This window comes from Schistocerca serialis, chromosome 7 (assembly GCF_023864345.2).
Source record: "Schistocerca serialis cubense isolate TAMUIC-IGC-003099 chromosome 7, iqSchSeri2.2, whole genome shotgun sequence".
NCBI classification, from domain to species: domain Eukaryota; kingdom Metazoa; phylum Arthropoda; class Insecta; order Orthoptera; family Acrididae; genus Schistocerca; species Schistocerca serialis.
In genome coordinates this window covers 567,809,960-567,831,069 of record NC_064644.1, presented here as the reverse complement: position 1 = coordinate 567,831,069, position 21,110 = coordinate 567,809,960, and the positions used below count along the sequence as shown (strand labels likewise).

The 21,110-nt window shown below is 42.2% G+C and overlaps 1 protein-coding gene across 2 annotated transcripts in view; it reads right to left on the bottom strand.

Annotated features, from left to right (window-relative positions):
• Positions 1–21,110, bottom strand: part of LOC126412432 (juvenile hormone esterase-like) — a 160,899-nt gene that overhangs the window by 15,022 nt on the left and 124,767 nt on the right. For both annotated transcript variants that reach the window (XM_050082027.1, XM_050082026.1), the window contains exons 9-10: positions 17,350–17,500; positions 4,006–4,138 (exon numbers count right to left, since the gene is read on the bottom strand). In XM_050082027.1, the coding sequence (XP_049937984.1) occupies positions 4,006–4,138; positions 17,350–17,500 (284 nt within the window). The remainder of the gene's footprint in view (positions 1–4,005; positions 4,139–17,349; positions 17,501–21,110) is intronic.

Genomic DNA, 21,110 nt, shown 5'->3' with positions numbered 1-21,110 from the left:
GGGGGATGCGATGGAGAGGTTTCCTTGTTAGAAAAGCACTCCGTCTTCAGGCCACAAGTGGCCCATCGGGACCATCAGACCGCCGCGTCATCCTCAGACGAGGATGCAGATAGGAGGGGTGTGTGGTCAGCACACCGCTCTCCCGGTTGTTATGATGGTTTTCTTTGACCAGAGCCGCTACTATTCGGTCGAGTAGCTCCTCAATTGCCATCACGAGGCTGAGTGCACCCCGAAAAATGGCAACAGCGCATGGCGGCACGGATGGTCACCCATCCAAGTGCCGGTCACGCCTGACAGCGCTTAACTTAAGTGAACTGACAGGAACCGGTGCATCCACTGCGGCAAGGCCCTTGCCATATTCTTTTTAGAAAGCATTACGTTACTTCTGTTTTGTTACTTTTTTGTTACTTTACTGGTTGCTATTTAGACACAAATAGCCACAAGAATGTCTATATAATCTTCAATATGAAACAACAGTTTTCAATACAGGCAATTATTTTTGAAAATTTTACTCTTTGTTTTGTAACTTTTGTTTTTACTCACTGCAATTCGGACACAAGTATGTAACGTGTATTTTGCAAACATGTATATTACATTTTCCACACAATATTTTTGTTTTATTGTCATTTTTTGCTGAACAGAACTTGCAGTGCACACTTTTGGAAGGTTTTCTTGTTGTCAGTAATGACAGATTCGCCAAATCTTCTGGGTTTTGGATATTCCTCACCGTTTTCAGAGAGTCTTATGTTCTTGGGAAATGCATCCTTGATGCAATATGTTCCGCTAATAGTCACTTCTCCTTCTAATCAATTGTCTTACATTCCAATTAGAGTCAATCTAAGTCCACGAAACATATGCATTATGAGCAGAAACATGAAGAGTATTGTGGAAACTATCATGGACCAACTATTGGTTTTCCTTTGCATGTGTAAATACCTGTTAGCTGATAATGTGTATCTACAGTCCCTTTCGTTGAATTACAATCCAGAATCATGTCTGGATTCTTATTAGCCTCGACACTGATTTCATCATCATGGTGGAGTGTGCGCACTAATAAAACATTCTCATTTACATTAGTAGGGTCATTCATGAAGTAGAATGAAGAATTATGAACCTCCTTGTTGGTCATATTTTGTGCTAACTCTGGCTTATCTTTCCGTATAGTTCCCAACATTCTTAATTTTCTTTTCAGGAGAAATTGTTCAAAATTTTAGACTTAAAAAATTGTGAGTTATTTTTTGTAAATGGTTCAAATGGCTCTGAGCACTATGGGACTTAACATCTGAGGTCATAAGTCCCCTAGAACTTAGAACTACTTAAACCTAACTAACCTAAGGACATCACACACATCCATACCCGAGGCAGGATTCGAACCTGCGACCGTAGCAGTCGCGCGGTTCCGGGCTGAAGAGCCTAGAACCGCTCGGCCACCGCGGCCGGCTTTTGTAAATATTGAACGGAGCCCCTTCACGACCACACTTGCATGGTGACCGTTCAGAAAAATCTACTATCTTCGGTTACTGTCTAAAAAGAATTCCGCCAAAAATGCAGCGATTTATTTGTAACTTTCAGACAAATGTCACGAGTGGGGAATTTCGAATAAAACCTACACATTTCTCTTGTTACTATGTTAAAATTTGCTTCTTTTGTCAATACACAGAGGAGTTTACACAGTCTCACCTCCTGATATGTTGTGCAGACGCAATTGCGAGAGAATTCTGAAACTGTTGTTTATTAAGTAAGGAACTGAGGAAAAGTAAAGTCAGCATCTTATGAAAAAGCACATTACGTTGCTCCAAAACTCATGCCGTCCGAAGTGGCCGTGCGGTTAAAGGCACTGCAGTCTGGAACCGCAAGACCGCTACGGTCGCAGGTTCGAATCCTGCCTCGGGCATGGATGTTTGTGATGTCCATAGGTTAGTTAGGTTTAAGTAGTTCTAAGTTCTAGGGGACTAATGACCTCAGAAGTTGAGTCCCATAGTGCTCAGAGCTATTTGAACCAAAACTCATAGCATTTCTCGTTTCAGCAACTATCGATGGCCCTTAAAAATTACATTCTTTCATCAGAAAAGTCTGTCGTTAGTGGAATAACACGGTAGATAATGAAGTTTTGCATAATAAGCATACGACAAAATACTCTCCTCTTTGTGTGCTATCATTTGCCAAAATTTCATTTCGATATCTCAAACCATTTATGAAACATGAAGAATGCTGTTGATATTTCACTCTGGCTTTATCGTTGGAGCGGCGCGCTACATCAGATCAATTTTCTCAAGTTTGGTGACAGTTAGAGACCTCCACCCAAGTCTAAAGAAAAATTCGCGATGTTTGCTAAATTTCGTACTCTGCAATATACTATGTAATATGCACCACACAAAAAATCATAGCGCCCCCAATTTTTCATTGCAAACTTTCTCGAACTTCGTGCAATGTCTTACTTCCAGGTAAATATCACAACTACCATGACTATTAACGAAATGATGGGCATATAGTAATGAACCTTACATGTAAAGCTACAAGTAAAACAAAAATATTTTTTTTACTTAACAGTTTCTGTAAAATAATTTGAGATAGACTGAAGGGCGTGCGCGACGATTCTGTCTTCGCCGACAGGTCGAAAGGTGGCAAACGTTTGTCTGGCTCCCCTACTGAACAAACAAATGAAGTCGCCCAGCGCTCGCCTGTATCCTTATACCACAGACTTTTTGTAGTTTCCTCACGTAATCAGTATACACCCGAAATGAATAAGAATCTTAAGTATGCATGAAAACAGAATGATGAATGTTTGTTCAAAATGGTTCAAATGGCTCTGAGCACTAAGGGACTTAACATCTGAGGTCATCAGTGCCCTAGAACTTAGAACTACTTAAACCTAACTAACCTAAGGACATCACACACATCCATTCCCGAGGCAGGATTCGAACCTGCGACCGTAGCGGTCGCGCGGTTCCAGGCTGAAGCGCCTAGATCCGCTATGCCACACCGGCCGGCAATGTTTGTTCATTGGTGACAATAATCTCACTCCTCTTCAATATTAGATATTGATTTTCGAGCATTGTACAAAACACTGTTCAAATGTGCTTTTTACGTCACTTAGTCTGCTGGTTACGTACCTAGTAACTATTCTTCACAGCATTCGAAGCTGATAGGTAGGTACGTTGTTCTGCTGGGTGTAACTGCCATTCTGTACTTCCATTTTTAGAAGTAGAAGACTGTACACTCCTTAGTACAGGCTGTGAACTGTTGCCACTGTTAGGACACTTGCTTTTAGTTGCATTGCGGACGGGATCTTCAGTCCAGGGAATCTAATAACTCTTTCAACTGAACATCAGTCAGCGATCTACTTGCCAAGTCGTCATGATTCGAATTGAATAGAAAAAATATAGATTCAAATAACTGAGAAGAGCACTACAGTTTCTTGGAAAAAATAAGAAACAAGTCCATTACTGTAAGCTCAGAGGCTTTGTTGATTGTTCAGAGTAAGCTGGAATGATAATAATTGTTATTACCATAAGGTACAACAAGAAACTAAAAATTATTTGACATAAGGGCAATGGCATTTGCGTCGGATCATTATGACCAGAATGTTACATACGTTATTGTTATGGTTTATTACCAAAATACTTAAAAATCTTAAAACATTTTTATACATGTATTGCTCGTTCATTTTCAAACAAAATCATCGAATTTAATAAAGTAATCTTGGTATTTAAATTTCGAGAAACAAAATTCATAACCATTTTTGGGCTTGTAGACCATAACCGGAGAGCAGGGTTAAGAACACCTTTGTTGAGTTCTGTCTGATGAGAAGTCTCGAACCTGGTCACAAAACTTGTCCGCTAGTCGTTAAGCTAGCACATTATTCACTAAATGACAGTCCGGAAATATACGGAATGCCATCTGAGAATCAAGGAAATCAGATTTTTGTCTTTGGATACTTAACACTATAGATACTAATCGACAGTCGCGAACGTGTGATTTATCAACGGCGTCAGCGCCTCTTACCCGTATTTGGCGAAGTTGGTCCACAGGGTGACGAGGGCGTGCACCACCTCCCAGTCGGGGCTGTCGTCGGGGAACGCCGGGAAGATGGCGGGCGCCGGCACCAGGTACAGCAGGTCGTCGCAGTGGCTCACTCCTGCCGGGGCACGTAAACAATATCGTGACGACGGAAACAACATGATGGCGAACATTACCCACAAGAAAAAAATCTATTCTGCAGGAAATAAATTTTATTGGGACCACTTTTACAAACGGAGGAGCCCGCGACCAGAGAAGTTGTGGCGTTCGTCCCCTCCCCTCCACTAGTTTGTTTTCGACTTTCGACATTTATAGTTTTCAAATTAGTACTGAATATTGCAAAAATACAGGATTACACACGAAAAGCCAACTCTGAGTGCAGACTGTTCGCCAATTACGCACGAATCGTTGCCCTTCATGAGCAGATACAACACAAACAGATAAACATGTAATAATAAGATGACAGAGAAATAACAAATAAGTTGATGCGGAAGTCTACATATAGGGGATTGATCTTGTCCATTACATTATACACTGAAGAGCCATAGAAATTGGTACACCTGCTTAATATCGTGTTTGGCCGCCGTGAGCACGCAGAAGTGCTGCAACACGACTTGACATGGGCTCGAATAATGTCTGAAGTAGAGCTGGAGGGAACTGACACCATGAATCCTGCAAGGCTGTCCATAAATCCGTAAGAGTACTAAGGGGGTGGAGATCTCTTCTGAACAGCACGTTGCAAGGCACCCCAGATATGCTCAATCATATTCATGTCTGGGGACTTTGGTGGTCAGTGGAAGTGTTTAAACTCAGAAGAGTGTTCCTGGAGCCACTTCTAACAACCCTACCACAACAAAGGTCAAAATTTAATAATGATTGTGGTGTTGCTCACGCTGCTAAATACTGCATTTTCGGGCAACAACAAAGTTACTATGTGGCTGGTGTCATTAGAGCACAGTTAATAAAGTCATTTCATGTAATAATGAATAAGCTAGGCACTCATCTTTTCGTGTTTCCCACGCTGGTCTCGTTGTAAAATCATGGCTCAATGGTCGAAAATCTAGGTGGTGATGATTCCAAGCTCGGATGCAAAAAGGCCTAGGTTTTATTCTGCTATATTCAAAAGTTTTGTAGATCCGCTTCACAAACCATTCTTGAAGATTAAACCTTTCAAAGTTTGCACAATAGTGATGTAAAAAAAATAATCAGCAATCCGAATTTAGGTTACACTTCCTTTTAATTGTTTTTATTGCAATATCACGTAACAAACAAAAAATCACTTCACAATGCAAAACATACTTGAAAACATCTTCCTCACTGTTAAAGTTCACATTTTATAAGCTGACTACGTTATGCGTCTTTTCAAGATGACGTCCAAGACTTCACTTTCTCAAGGTCCGACTCTCTAACAACTAAGTAATAATCGCTTACGCGCCCAGAAAATCAGAGTTAGAAGTACGTCAAAGATCATAGTGACAAAAGAAAGAATACACATAAGAATAATATCATTGCAACATAAACATATCGATGTATCATAGTATTTCTATATTAATGAAATCATATCTGAATGTTGTCTCAGAAATATGTCAACTACTTTACAGAAACACAGTAGAATATTGCTGGTATCGAGAGGTTGAGTTGAGGTGCCGTAATGGTTGCGTAATTCAAGTACCATTACACACTCTGTGGCAATTCTGGGCGTCAAGGGTGTCGTATTATCCTGCGGGAATTACCCAAGTCCGTCGGAAAGCACAATGGACAAGAATGAATGCAGGTGATTAGACAGGATGCTTACGCACGTGTCACCTGTCAGAGTCGTATCTAGACGTATCGGGGGGTCCCATGTCCCTCCAACTGCACACGCCTCACAAAATTACAGAGCCTCCACCAGCTTGAACAGTCCCCCCGCTCGATACAACACGAAACGAGACTCGTCCGACCAGGCTCTGAGCACTATGGGACTCAACATCTTAGGTCATAAGTCCCCTAGAACTTAGAACTACTTAAACCTAACTAACCTAAGGACATCACACACACCCATGCCCGAGGCAGGATTCGAACCTGCGACCGTAGCAGTCCCGCGGTTCCGGACTGCAGCGCCAGAACCGCTAGACCACCGCGGCCGGCGTCCGACCAGGCCACATGTTTCCAGTCATCAATAGTCTAACATCGGTGTTGACGGCCCAGGCGAGGCGTAAAACTTTGTGTCGAGCAGTCATCAAGGGTACGCGATTGGGACTTCGGTTCCGAAAGCCCATATTGATGATGTTTCGTTGAATGGTTTGCACGCTGACACTTGTTGATGGCCCAGCACTGAAATCTGTAACCATGCTTGCACGACCTTTTTCGGGCCGCAGCGATGTTGGAGATTTGATGTTTTACCGGACTCCTGATATTCACAGTACACTCCTGAGATGGTCGTACGGGAAAATTCCCACTTCATCGGAGATGCTGTGTCCCATCACTCATGCGCCGACTGTAACACCACATTCAAACTCACTTAAATCTTGATAACCTGCTATTGTGGCAGCAGTAACCGACGTAACAACTGCGCCAGGCACTTGTTGTATTATAAAGGCGCTGCCGACCGCAGCGCCGTATTCTGCCTGTTTTCGTATCTCTGTATTTGAATGCGCATCCCTTTACCAGTTTCTTTGGCGCTTCGGTATATAAGGTGCTGAAAATGACCTCGTGCTTCAGTACACTTTTGCGCACACCCTGACATATTAATATACATTTTGTGCAACTCTTCCAGATCAGTTCTCAAAACTTCATTGTGACTGTTGTCGTTAAACTCTTCTAACGTTACTTGGTTATTTGCATACACTTTTTCCTTTAGACTGCCCCACAGATAAAAGATACAAGTAGTTAGGTCCGGCGGAAGCGGCGGCCACAATCCTTTGCTGAGAGTCCTTCCTTCTGTGAACATTTCATGAATTCGTGAGACCGACTCGCGTGAAGTGCGACAGGTCGCCTCATCCTGTTGATGACATTTATCTTCGAAACAATAGAGGACAATTGGCAGGCGACAATGAGCAGCCCATTGCTCGGGGCTGGTTTTTCGTGCGCCACGTTGTATAATTAGCAACGGAATTACTTAAAAATAAACATATCATGGACTTCATTTCAGAGTAATCTTATTGTTGAGAAAAGGAAATCGATCGTTTCCAGTTCTACGCACCACTTAAATTTGTCACGCCACTCATCATGTTGAGTATTTATTTATTCACTGAACACGGCTTGATTAGGACCATGTCACCCCCACTGACATCTGACTGGGGTTTCTACATATTTCGCATTACATTCATTTCGATGAGCGACTTATAAGAGACATCTAATATCGAATGCAACATTTACAAATAGTGCACAATAAAGACACAGTTTACGTTATTTCAGGAGAAAGAACAAAGATAAAACAAATAAAACGCAAAATGATTGCAATTTTAAACTATGAGTTCTGGGGGAGAGAAAAGTGGTGGAAGAGGGAGAAAGATGATTCAGTACCATTAATGAAGATAGGGGAAAAGTGAAAAATGAAAAGAGAGACAAGAATGTCTGGAAAAATTGCTAACTTTTTGACAGAAGGAAATTGGTCTGTCCATTCATTTTTCACAAAAGTGATTAGGATGACAGAAGGAAGTGTCTCAGCTTCTTATAAGCAATGGGGCGCAAAGTAGCTTGTTCCATAGGCGAGCAGGAGCAGCAGACCAAGAGTTTGTGAATATTTTTGTTTTACTTTAGGGTACTAGATAAGTAAACCCTTGTGTCTCGATTATAACGAGGCGATAGGTACTTAATATTTGATGCGAGGTACTGGGGTGCATGCACACTGAGCCACTGATGCAGTCACATAGCGTCTGGTAGTCACTTCACTTGTCTGGCTGGAAACAACCTAGCTTGGTGGATGAAATACTAACATGGCCAAACAGACTGATAAGTCAGATTCAGTGCATCTGGCTACTTCTAACCGTGCCGAGTTCTTGTTTCGTATTGGGGTAAATGTCGTGTGACTAGGGCCCCCCGTCGGCTAGACCGTTCGCCGTGTACAAGTCTTTCGATTTGACGCCACTTCGGCGACTTGAGAGTCGATGAGAATGAAATGATGATGATTAGGACAACACAACACTCAGTCCCTGAGCGGAAAAAAATCCCTACCCCAACCAGGAATCGAACCCGGGCCCTTAGGATTGACGTTCTGTTGCACTGACCACTTTTTTTTTTTAATCTCATTTTGTTCGGTTTCGTTCGTTGCATCTGCTCAGGGCGGACGTCGTAAGACATCCGTTTTAAGTTCGTTGTTGATCAATTAACTCAGTTTTTTTATTACAGAGGGCAGCTAACACCCTGACCGAACACGCTGATCTACCGTGCCGGCAGAGTAATAGGTTATATGTGCAGTGATGAGAACTTACAGCCAAAGCTTGACAATTTGTACAAGAATTGAAGCAAAGCATGAGTATACAGCAAGTGCAACGAAATATACTGAGGTCATTCTCTCACAGGGCGAGGCAGGTAATGTTGATGCGGACAGGACATCCGACCTCATGAGATATAGCGCTGTCGGCACACAGGACTAGGTAGTTAACGAGTATTGCACTCTCACGCTCTCCAGCAACCGTTGTCGACTTTGCAGCAATGTGCTGCGATATGGCGAGCAAAACTGCTGATGTAACAGATTGTTGCAGGAAGTCCCTGGGGTACAGTGCACACAGAATACTGTGGCCGCCTGATGCACTCATGGAGAGAGTGGTAGTAGTGGGGGTTACAGGCAGGTGCTCTACACTCTTGGTAAATATTATGCCGGGTCCCTTCATGCCCACATTTGCATGGTGAGCTCTCAGAAATATCTGTCACATCATCTGTGGTTAGTATCTAAACCGAATTTCGCCAAAAATTCAGCGATTTATTTTCGCCTGGCTTTTTAACCATTTGTAACTTTCAGGGAAGTATCATGAGTGGAGAATTTTGAGTAAAACGAACACATTTCTCTGGTTGCCATGTTAAAATTTGCTTCTTCTTCCAAAACACAGCGGTGTTTACACAGTCTCACCTCATTAACATATTGTGCAGATGGTGTTCTGTTCCAAAACCCATAGCATTTTTCGTTTCAGCTGCTATCGATGGCCCTTAAAAATTGCAATCTTCCATCGAAAAAATCTGTGGATAGTGAAATAACATCGTAGATAATGTAGTTTTCCATAATAACCACATCGCAGAACACTCTTCCCTTTGTGAGCCATGACTTTGGAATGGTGCCATGACTGGGAAGCACTGACTGCTGATGAACGGCTTCGCTTTCAGCGGCGAAACATAGTTGTGCCAAATGACCAACACGACCATCATCAAAGAGCATGGCGGCAACCAGTGCAGAGGTCACATTCTTCCAGTGTTTTGGAGTAGCACAGTTGAGCTGCTCCTGCCATCACGATGTCCTGATCCATCATCGCGTATTATTTCAGGTCACGGCCGAAAGTGTTTGAGGCAACTCTGACGACACGACAGCACGTCACGGACATCCTGCCCCGTCACACGTTATCTCTCATGCGACAGTACCGTGGCGCCCTTTTTTAACAGGATTGTGATCATCCACACGTGGCAGCTGTCCCCATGAACTGCCCGTGCGACGTTGAGGTACTCGAGTGGCGGACAAGACACCCAGACCTGTCCCTGACGAAACATGTGGGACCAGCACGGATGTCAACTCTATTAGTGAGCCAGTATCGAGGCTATCGAGGCCCGGCTACAACAGCCGTGCGCCGCCTTGCCTCAGGACAGGATACAACAGCTTTCACAACCGAATCAGTGCGTGCATCCGTGCTAGAGGGCATGCAGCGCCATGCGTCGACTGGGCTCGTACTGCCCAGTTCTTTGTAAATTTGACTCAGTTTTGTAATCACACACACTCGCAACCCATAAAGTGTTGTTTCATTTCGTCCTCCATTTCTGGGTACTTCACTTATTTTTCCAGTTAGTATATTTGAAACGGAGCTATTGTCTCAGTTACTAACTGGTAAATTCCACTGTACGGTGTCAACATTCGTTGTCTATAGGTAATTTAAGCTCGGCCTTGAATTTTGTCGCCGGCCGAGGTGGCCGAGCGGTTATAGGCGCTACAGTCTGGAACCGCGCGACCGCTACGTCACTGGTTCGAATCCTGCCTCGGGCATGGATGTGTGTGATGTCCTTAGGTTAGTTAGGTTTAAGTAGTTCCAAGTTCCAGGCGACTGATGACCTTAGAAGTTGAGTCCCATAGTGCTCAGAGCCATTTGAATTTTGTCAGTAGGGAAATGAAACCTTATGCAGAAGCGCAGTTTCAAAATACAAGACTGTGTGACCGCAAATTTTAACTCAATTTACGAAACACATGAAATTGCGTTACACATGCGTATGTAACGTGACAGCCCACAAAAAATGTCATGCTTCCCATATCAGACCACCGGAGTGGTAGCCCTGAAGTTAAGGCACTGGACGAATTGGTTCACACTGTTTCTGGCCAACCAGAGTTGATTTTGGCAGTTACAGTAAATCGCTTGAAAGTGAATGTCAAAATGGTTCCCATGGAAAGGACGTGGTCCGTTTCCTTCCCTATTCTTGTCAAATCTGAGGTTCTATCATCTGTAACACCTCTCATCCTCGATAGGACGTTCAACTACAGTTTCCACGTCAGGGACCCTCCTTTTTAGTTTACTTATTAATTCAGATGCTTCATGAAGGTAAATTGTCGAGAAAGTAAGTTAAAAACCCACTTCGCAAGTCGACTCAACATTGCAGTGATTTACTACGGATGAAGCTATTGCATATGGAATGCCATTAGCGTCTATATATCTGTAAATTAGATTATCTAGTCAGAACTACAATTTGAAGTGCAATTTAATGCATAGAGCGATTTTAGATTTCTCAAGTATCTATAGTGTTCATGCACTCGAAAACGAGTTAAATATAACAAAAGATCGTTGAAGGAGCTCAGAAGTGGCACCTAAGCTACAGGCCTACTCCACCGAGGTTCAATGAACTATGTAACTGGCGGAATTAAAGCTGTGACAACGGATCGTGTTTCGTACTTGGGTAGATTAGCTGGAAGAGCTCTTAACCACGAAAGGCAAAGATCCCGAGTTCGAGACCCGGTCCGGCACAGAGTTTTAATCTGCCAGGAAGTTTCATATCAGCGCACACTCCGCTGCAGAGTGAATATCTCATTAACAAAAGAATTGTAAGCTCATGATGGACTCTGGAAACATAATACTCAGAAATTTTCTGCACTGTTGCATTTCATTATATTTTCGAGCGCGAAAATGGGAACTTTTAGGCCAGACCTACGTATTGTGTGTTGGGACTCGTTCTGAACACAAAATAATACCTCTAACATGTGAGAATCCTTTAGAATTCAAGGACGTATTTCAGAGCGCTAAACCTTCATCTCTGTATTTTGCTGAAATTGTTTTTATAACTTTAGAACGCCAGTACTCAGGGAGACTGTAAAACGATTCCACTGCCTCCACTTTATATCTAACGCGTCATAAGAATAAATTAAGAGGGAATAGTGGTTGTACTTCTCCTTTGCTGAATACGCAGGATAAAAATAAAATAAATGTCGTGTGACTATGGCCTCCCGTCGGGTAGACCGTTCGCCGGGTGCAAGTATTTCGATTTGACGCCACTTCGGCGACTTGCGCGTCGATGGGGATGAAATGATGATGAGCAGGACAACACAACACCCAGTCCCAGGGCGGTGAAAATCTCCGACCCAGCCGGGAATCAAACCCGGCCCTTAGGATAGACATTCTGTCGCGCTGACCACTCAGCTACCAGGGGCGGACAATACGCAGAATGAAGAAGAAAATGAGCGAAATGCTCTTGCCATGCACGTTATAGTGGTTCGCGCAGTATATGGGGGATGCACATCGCTGAGTTGATATGAAACGTAGCGCCTCTAGTTAAACAACAATAACGAATATAGAACTACGGCAGTTCATAATCAAGTGGCTTAATGTGCGTTGTCCGAGGCGCGGCAGCGGTCTGCGGCCGCGACAGACCCTTCGCGGCGGAATGGGCTGCCTGCTGTGTGGCGACACCACCGGATTTCGTCCGCAGCAGCCGCTGTTTCGCCAAGAGGCGGCCCAGGAGCATCCTGAGGCGACGGGATGGAGTGAGGCCTAGCCGAATTGGATCTCGCTCCGAACTCCTTAGATATGTTACTGCAAGAAGAAGTGGATGACACCCTAATGTTGACTGTGGCTCCTCAGCAGGAGGATAAAGAAGAAGATTCAAAAAATGGTTCGTTGCTTTGTTTGGGGAAGGAGACCAGACAGCGAGGTCATCGGTCTCATCGGATTAGGGAAGGACGGGGAAGGAAGTCGGCCGTGCCCTTTGAAAGGAACCATCCCGGCATTTGCCTGGAGCGATTTAGGGAAATCACGGAAAACCTAAATCAGGATGGCCGGACGCGGGATTGAACCGTCGTCCTCCCGAATGCGAGTCCAGTGTCTAACCACTGCGCCACCTCGCTCGGTCTAAGAAGAAGATTGATAGTATTTTTGGGGCACATGATAATGAAAGTTGTTATATCATTTTGATTAACAGGCATTTTTAAATGTCGACACCAAATCCAGGCTTTATCGAAAAATTTGCAGTGACGCTAATTTTCTTCTCTAATGCACAAATTTTTGTCTACAATTATTAAAATAATTTTTCTCTTTGTCACAGCTGTATTAGTGTAACAACTTCTAACGTTTTAATGGCCCATGGAATGTTAAGTAATTCGTCGTTTACTATCAAGAGCGAATGTTTGCAGATGGTAACTGAATCCCTTCCAGCTACATGCTGCCACATTTCCCCCATAAGGTGAGGACAGTGAAACGTTTGGAATGTAGCTACTTATTAAGAGCACATGTAGGGAAAAATTGCGAAAAAATTAGATTTTTTATTGCATAACTTATTAAATTGATTCTTTAAGGATAATATCACGAACTTTCATAATCGAACTCTGGATAGAGAGGTATTTTTAAAAAGTTTGCTTGGGCATCTGCGCCTGCTACGTCCCCCTCTTTCTATGCTGTGATACACACGTTCTCTACGCTAGAAATTTTTTGTGCGCTAATTTTTGTTCACACAATCGAATCGAACTGCAGATGAGTCTAGAAGGCTGTGAGAAAGATTATCGTTGCTTTTTCCTTTGTTTACAATGTGGTTTTGCGACTAGTACATACTACAAACTTGTTTCAGTTTTTAGTTTTGCGTATATCAATCTGTTTTGCTCGAAATGTGACGTAACAGAGGACTTATATTCAAAAATGTAAGGAAATGTCGAATTTCACATGTAGAAGGTACAGGAAATTTAAATAACAGCTCAGGCAGCAGAAGAAAAAATGCAAATGTTGGCTAGGCAAAGGAAGCAGAGGAAGAGATTACTCCAGAAAGACGAGGAAGAGAATAAAGATTTTGGATACGAACAGCATTGTCACTAGAGGTATAGCAATATTGTCAAAAACTGAAATAAAAACTTTAAATGCTAATTGCCATAAACTGACTTTTTTTAGTTACAATGTAACTTTCCTAAGGAATTATAGAATCTAACATCCTGAAATCTGGCATAGGTGTTCAGAATTACTTACTGAATAATCCGTCATCTTTTCTTCGAGAAAAGTTCTCTTTTAAAATTTGAGTAAAATAGAGCAGTCCTGGGTAATACAGAACTGAAAAATTTATTTCAAAGCAACTATGACCTTAAACACAAATCTGTTCCACACGTTCTATTAGCCTCTTACGCAGATGTGAACTGTGAAATTCTAGTTTTATTGCTTGATTAGTTTACGAGAAAAGGTGCTTTATAGAAACAATGTCAAAAATTCAAATCCTTATAAAATGTATGTCGAGGGGCATTTTCAAACACATATTGCACAGAAAATAAAGCATTATGTTGTACATAATAATCTCATGTTTCACTATTTTAGCTGTAATATTTTTGGCGGTATATATATTTAAGTACAAGAACGCATTTTGTCCTACTTCTGTCACTAACACTCCTGCATATTATGTAGGTAGTAACTTCTTCAGAGTACTGTATCACAGTGATAAAAGTCGTTATTTACCCTCCCACCATCGACAGGTTTACAATAACGGAGAGAGAGAGAGAACTCGTATTCATTACAATAACAAGATGCATTTAAGAAATATACAAAATGAAATAAAAAGGTTAAACAAGACTTTTATGTTAAAATGAAGTACGTCCTGCCCTAAGATCGCCAGTTTCAAATAATTTCAGTCTGTTCTGACACAATCTTAATCCTGTCATTTTTATCCATCATTTAATTCCTAGATTCCATATGGTTTTTTGACTCAACTGAAATAGTGGCGTGGGGTCTCCTCATAGCCATACCAATGTCCAATAGAAACAAATTTATATCTGCATCTACATCGTACTCCGCAAGCCACCTAATGGTGTATGGCGAAGGGTACTCTCGGTACCACTATCTGATCCGTCCAACCCTGTTCCACTCGCGAATATTGCGTGGGAAGAATGACTGTCGGTAAGCCTCTGGATTAGCTCTAATTACACGAATTTTCTCCTCGTGGTCAATACGGGAGATATATGTGAGGGGAAATAATATGTCATCCGACTCCTCCTGAAAAGTTCTGTCCCGAAATTTCAATAGTAAATCTCTCCGTGATGCACAACGCCTCTCTTGTAACGTCTGCCAGTGCAGTTTGTTTAGCATCTCCGTAACGCTCTCTCGCCAGCTAAACGATCCCGTGACAAAACGCGCCGCTCTTCGTTGGATCTTCTCTATCTACTATATCAGTCCTACGTGATAGGGATCCCAGATAGATGAAAAATACTCATGAATCGGGCGAACAAGAGGCTGATAAGCCACTTCTTTCGTATATGAGTTACATTTCCTTAAGATTCTTTCAATAAATCTGAGTCTGGTGTCTGCTTTCCCCACTATCTCTTTTATATGGTCATTCCACTTAAGGTCGCTCTGGATAGTTACACCTGGATATTTTACGGCAGACGCTATCTCCAGCTGTTTGTCACCTATAAGGTAGCTGTACAGCAGTGGATTTCTTTTCCTATGTATGCGCAATGTGTTACATTTATTTACGTTCAGCGTCAGCAGTCAGAGCCTGCACCATTCATCAATTCTCTGCAGGTCGTTCTGCAAATTCTTACTATCTTTTGGCGTTGCTAATTTGGTATAGACAACTGCATCATTGCTATCATCTGCTATCATTTGCGAAAAGCCTTAAAGAGCATATATGCCTTCGTTGGCGCCTCTAGGTGTTTTATTTTGAATTGCTTTCCCCCTTTCAGTCCGTCTTTTTTATTTTCGAGAAGGAGATGTGCATCTTGCCCTCAACGCTCATCTTCTTCCTCCTATGTAAATTTGTGCCACATGGATAAGGACCTTCGTTTATCTGCACGTAAGTAGTACGACCATCTGAAACATTTAGTGGAGCTTGTACCTCTGTCTCGTCTCAGGCTCTCCCAGGTTAAGTTATATGGATACAACTTCTGGAACTGGAATAAATCATAATGTTTGAAAAAATACTGTCGGTCTTCTCTTCCGACTGAAAGAGTCAAATGTTGAAGACCGATCTGCAACAAAATATTTTCTGTTTCAATTCGTCAAATGTATCAATACAGTGCTTGCAGAAACTTTAGGGACTCATTTAAATTTCATTGAATTCACGTGTGTCCCATAACTAACACATTTCAGTCAATGTTTTACATGACGTTATTAGAGATCTGAATTACGAATGTGTAGTTAAAATTTCACTGCTCTGGCTCTAATACTTTTCGAGGTTTAACGTTTCTCCGTTTTGTAAACACAACTAAGAGAATCCCGTTTTTACGACTAAAATGGTTTGTTTACCTCTCCGACAAGATTGTTTTTCTCTGGTAAATTCACTGATAAAAGTGGTCAGTTTTGTTCCGCGATAACTACGATTAACAACACTTAGACGAATACTGACCACGCGTTTGATTTCTTCGTGTCTTTGTAATGGATCCGCAGTCAAAATGAGTATGACTGTTGCCAAACAGGAATTATCACAGAATGAAACTGACTAATTCTGCCACAGAATTTATTGTGGAACATGTTTATTTCAGAGACGACGAAATGAGGTGTTAATTGTACTATTCCTATGCTCCAAAGAAACAACAGTAAAAATTTCATTGCTGTAGAAGCAGTAGCTTTCGAGAAAGGGAACATTTTAGTCAGAAAAACGGGATTTTATAGCTCTGTTTACAAAACTGAAAACCTTCCATCTCCCAAAGTACTAGAACTACAGCAGAGGAATTTAACTGAAAACGCGTGATTAAGACTTTTAATAACGCTGACTGAAATACTGTTACTTTATGGACACACGAGGGTTCATCGACATTTAGGCCTGTCCATAAATTTCCTGCAAGTGCTTTAACAGTCCAAATTTATTTTTCCAAAGGCAAAGAAGCAGGAACTACTGACAGTTGAAAGTAGTTTGCTTAAAATCAATAAATTTGAACTATACCCGGAAAACCTAATGATCATACACAACCCATTTCCTTGGTTTTGCTAAGACATTTGATCCTGTTCCAAGTATTCTTCCTCTTGTATTTCTCCATATGTTCTAAAAATATTGCCCAAAATGCCGTGAAATATAGACTTACTAAAAATAAAAGCGTAATAGCCTATTTTTTTAGGCTTTTGCAACCGAAGGATCGTACCTATCTCTAGTGTTTTCCTTCTGAATCTCGACAGAACACGTCAGCAGAAGTGTGGAAGAAATACTGTCTGCAATTGTCTAGAAACTGTCCCCTACGTGTATCCCATGTTCTTGAACAGAAACGTTTGGAACAAGCTAAGGAATTTTTGACCAAATGACAGTTTTCAAACTGTGACATCGCTGGAACAAAGCGTCCTTGTATTTATGATGCTTTAAACCTAAAGACAACGACGCTGACAGACTAACTCACAGAATACTACTTTCTGTGGGTGTCTCATTGGAGTTTTCTTTGGGTACACGTCACGCGACAATACTAGGTGGAACACCTGTCTCCACAGCTTCCGTTGCAGCACAGGTCAATGGCGCAGTGTTGCGGACGTCCGCAGCAGCCGCGCGTCGCAGCCCAAACTCAAACTGCGCATTCGCAAGTAGGCAGCCCGTTTCGTCGCTGGTGCGTCGCACCTTGGACAACGCACCTTTAGCACGGCATTCGGCAGTAGAGTGTAATTTTGCACTCGATATAATCGTAAGAACGCTAAACCGGTTATTTCCAAGAGCACAAGGAAATGAGGCAACACAGATTTTCACTTAAAAGATAATTAAGAAGCCGGCTACATTGCTTACCGTAGTCCTTTGTGGTGTTTGCGAAGAGGCTAGAGTAGCTGTACATGCCTCTGTACTCGAAGCTGTACACGAAGATGTTCTTGTGGCCTGCCATTCTATGGTACAGCACCGCGTTGTGAAGGGGATGGTTGAATGACCGGTCACTGTAAAGCTGCAAACAAATTTAGAAATTAGTATTCGTTTCACTTTAGTTTTTCAAAGTAATCGCTCAGTTACGAGCTGTTTGCTGTGGAAATAGCTGTAAAATCAGAATTATATGCTTGGACTTTTACAATTTCAGTTACTCGCGCGAATGGAAACAAATCACGATTTTATAGTTCGTTTCTTACATCTTTCGAGATTCTCCGTTGCCAGGCTAAGGATTGTCAGTAGCCGTTATTATTTGTTAAACTTCATTTTCGTAATTGTAACTACAGGTATATTAGCCGCTGCATATCTTGTTTAAAGCACGGAGCTCCTACAACTAAATGCAGAACTAATCACAGTACGTTTAAGTCCTGCGAATAGTGTAGGTTTGTTACATGTGTTGTATGAATAGTTTCTGTTTATTTATGATATCTTAACCGAGACCAAGCTAACTAGAGGCGAAACACTTGCTTAGTTTCGACTCGGATGACAGAAGCCGATTGCGAATGAACCACGTGTAACTCAGGTCTCAAACGTGTTACTTATTTGTCTTGCTTGAGCAGAAACCACACAAGCTCTGAAACTCGACACTGAAAACAGCAAAAACTAGCCGTAAGTCAAAAGGAGATATGAATGCGTTGTTTTTGTTGTTGTTCTTGTCTTCAGTCCGAAGACCGGTTTGATTCTGCTCTCCATGCTACTCTATCCTGTGAAAGCCTCTTCGCCTCCGAATAACTACTGCGACACACAGCCTTTTCAGTTTTCTTACTGTAATTATATCTTGTGTCTCCCTCTACAACTTTTACCCTCAACAGTTCCCTCCAATATTAAATTTACCCAGTAGAGTTTCATGATAGCTATGTCGACTTTCTTCTAAGGATTGCCACTGAAGTTTCCCTTTTCATTTGTGTTACATATCTGCTACGATCCTACAAGCCGTTTACGGCTGATTGATGAAGATCCCAAACACAGGAACTCTACTGTAGAAGTGGCCGCACAAGAGTTTTGCGTGCGATTTCCTTTGGCGTATCTACCATGTTTTCCCACAAACGTTCCAACAGAAGTAATTCTTCCATTCGCTTTCCCTAATACTGTCCCACTTCATACTGTTTCTTAGTATTACCCCTCAATACGCATACGATACGACAAGGTCAACGTATCCACCACTAATCTGCTTATCAAATAATACGTGGTTATTTCTCTTTGTAATAGGCATTATCTTACGTAAATCCGTATTTTAAAAAAGTTATCATTCATGACATCAAACGCAAATTTTGTCCTAGGAAAGAGAGAAACCCCATAATCAGGCTCTCAAGACCAAGCAATAGTCGACTGACCGCCATGACATCCTCTGCCATTTATCACTGGATACGGTACGGAGGGGCATGGGGTCAGCACAGCACACTCTCTGCCGTTGTCGACGTTTCGACCTCTCAGTGTTATAGCTACGCAGTCGGTATCACGAGGCTGAGTGCATCACGGTCCAGTCCTCCTACCGAGGAAAGACCCCCGGCAATGCAAGGAATGTAACCAGGGTCCCCCGCATGAGGGTCTGTTGCACTGACGAGTCAGCTGCGGAGGCTCACGTTTCGTCGTAGCCTTCCTGTAACTCCGTAGATCGTTCAACGACGGTAGTTTCCTGTATGTAAGTGCGTCGTTAGCAAAAAAATGTTGCATTGCTACTAAGCCTAACTGCTAAGTCGTTTATGCACACTGAAAACGTTAGAGATCCTAATATCCATCATCAGGGCACACCCACTGTAACATTTGTCATCCAATATAAGGTACTGGGTTCTGTTAGTCAAATACTGGTAACATCATACCCCGCCTGATTCGTTAAATTATCAGAATCTCTTGTACGAAACAGATTCAAATGTCTGATTATTTTAATAATGGATTAATGTGTTAAATATTTCACATTAAGTACGTAAACGGTTAATGTTGAAGACGCAGAACCCTAATTATGTCGGTTTTGACAGTTACGTATCATTCATTCATATACTAATGAATGTCAAAACCAAAACTTTGTGTCAATGATTATCTCCTGAACTAAGAGTCGTACAATGATGTAACTTTTCGGATACATTCAGCGATATATGTGAGTACTGTCTGTAAAATGTGTCACGAATACAGTCAGCAGGAAAGGAGTAATAAACTATAATAAACTAAAACGTCATGCTTCATGTGGCAGTTTTCAAAATGGTTCAAATGGCTCTGAGCACTATGGGACTTAACATCTGAGGTCATCAGTCCCCTAGAACTTAGAACTACTTAAACCTAACTAACCTAAGGACATCACACACATCCATACCCGAGGCAGGATTCGAACCTGCGACCGTAGCAGTCCCGCGGTGCCGGACTGAGCGCCTAGAACCGCTAGACCACCGCGGCCGGCGTGGCAGTTTTACTACACGAACAGCGAAAATGTAGTAAGCAATAAATTTCTTTATTTCCATCCTTTTAGTGGGGTGCCAGGGAGAAAACGTTTCGTAAAGGTTCGAAATAATGCATAAAGTTTCTTGGAAGTCACCAAGTTCTGTCTTTCTGAAATACTGGATAAATTTAGTCTGGTTAATTCGCACAATGATCTACATTGCCTCATTAAAGAGTAATGCTGGAGTGGTCAGTCACCAGAAATGTCTCTGTGACCTTTGTCGGCGGAAGGCAGTCTGTGGATCTCATTAGATGAAGAGCGCCTCTTTCCGGGATGCGGGCAGTTTTTGCGGAAGTCGGGAGGCGACTTGCTCTGAAGCACAGCCCGAGGTCAGTGAACATCACGGCCGCCCGGCAGTTCTCACAGGATAACTGAGCGCGACGTTTTCGCTTTTCGGTGGATACATCGAAGAGCGGGATGCTGCAAAAACATCAGACCAGCATGCGAGAGTCTGTTGCTTTCGTTCTAAAAATCTGCTTCAGGCAATGGAATTGCATGACTGTGCATCGTGTTCTTGCTGCATAAGGCTGACGAATCGTATAGACACTGCTTCTGTCCAGCACCAACTTTTTGTTTAAAAATGTAGGTCTTGTAACCAAAAAGTGGGAAGCTACATGTGCTTTACCCAACTTTTTCATGAACTTAGCAACAATCCTCTCCGTTTCATTGGTAACAGCATCGAGTCGTTGTCTATAATTTTTTTTTTAAAAAAAAAAAGGGAAGTGAGCAAGAAGCAAAGCAGTTAGATTCTATTGGCGGCCTGCTGCCATCTGGAGAGGTCATTTTTGATGGATTGTGTTCTAAGCGGCTGTCTGCTGTTGTTCGGCATCGGCACATTTCGCTGTTGTTGAGGGAATGTAAGTACACAAACAGCGTAGCGTGATCCGTATTCAGAGCAGCTCGCTTACTTTTGTGCTTCAAATACGGAACTTGTGTCGACAATTTGATTTATTGTGAACTGTAATTTTAGGTTGTTTACTTTTGAATTCAGGAGCTGTACAGGTCAGTGTCTCTGAGCTTCTCCATGCAGTCTTTCAGGTAGATTTTTATACTTGCCGCAGTGTTAGCGTCGTTCTTAGCTAATTTAGTTGAATATTCGAATAAATTTACCCTTTCTCTGAATCTGTTGTTAATTGCATTAAACATACACAGCAAATAAACTGTTGTACGTGGATTTGACTTAAATTTCAAGATCTTTAAG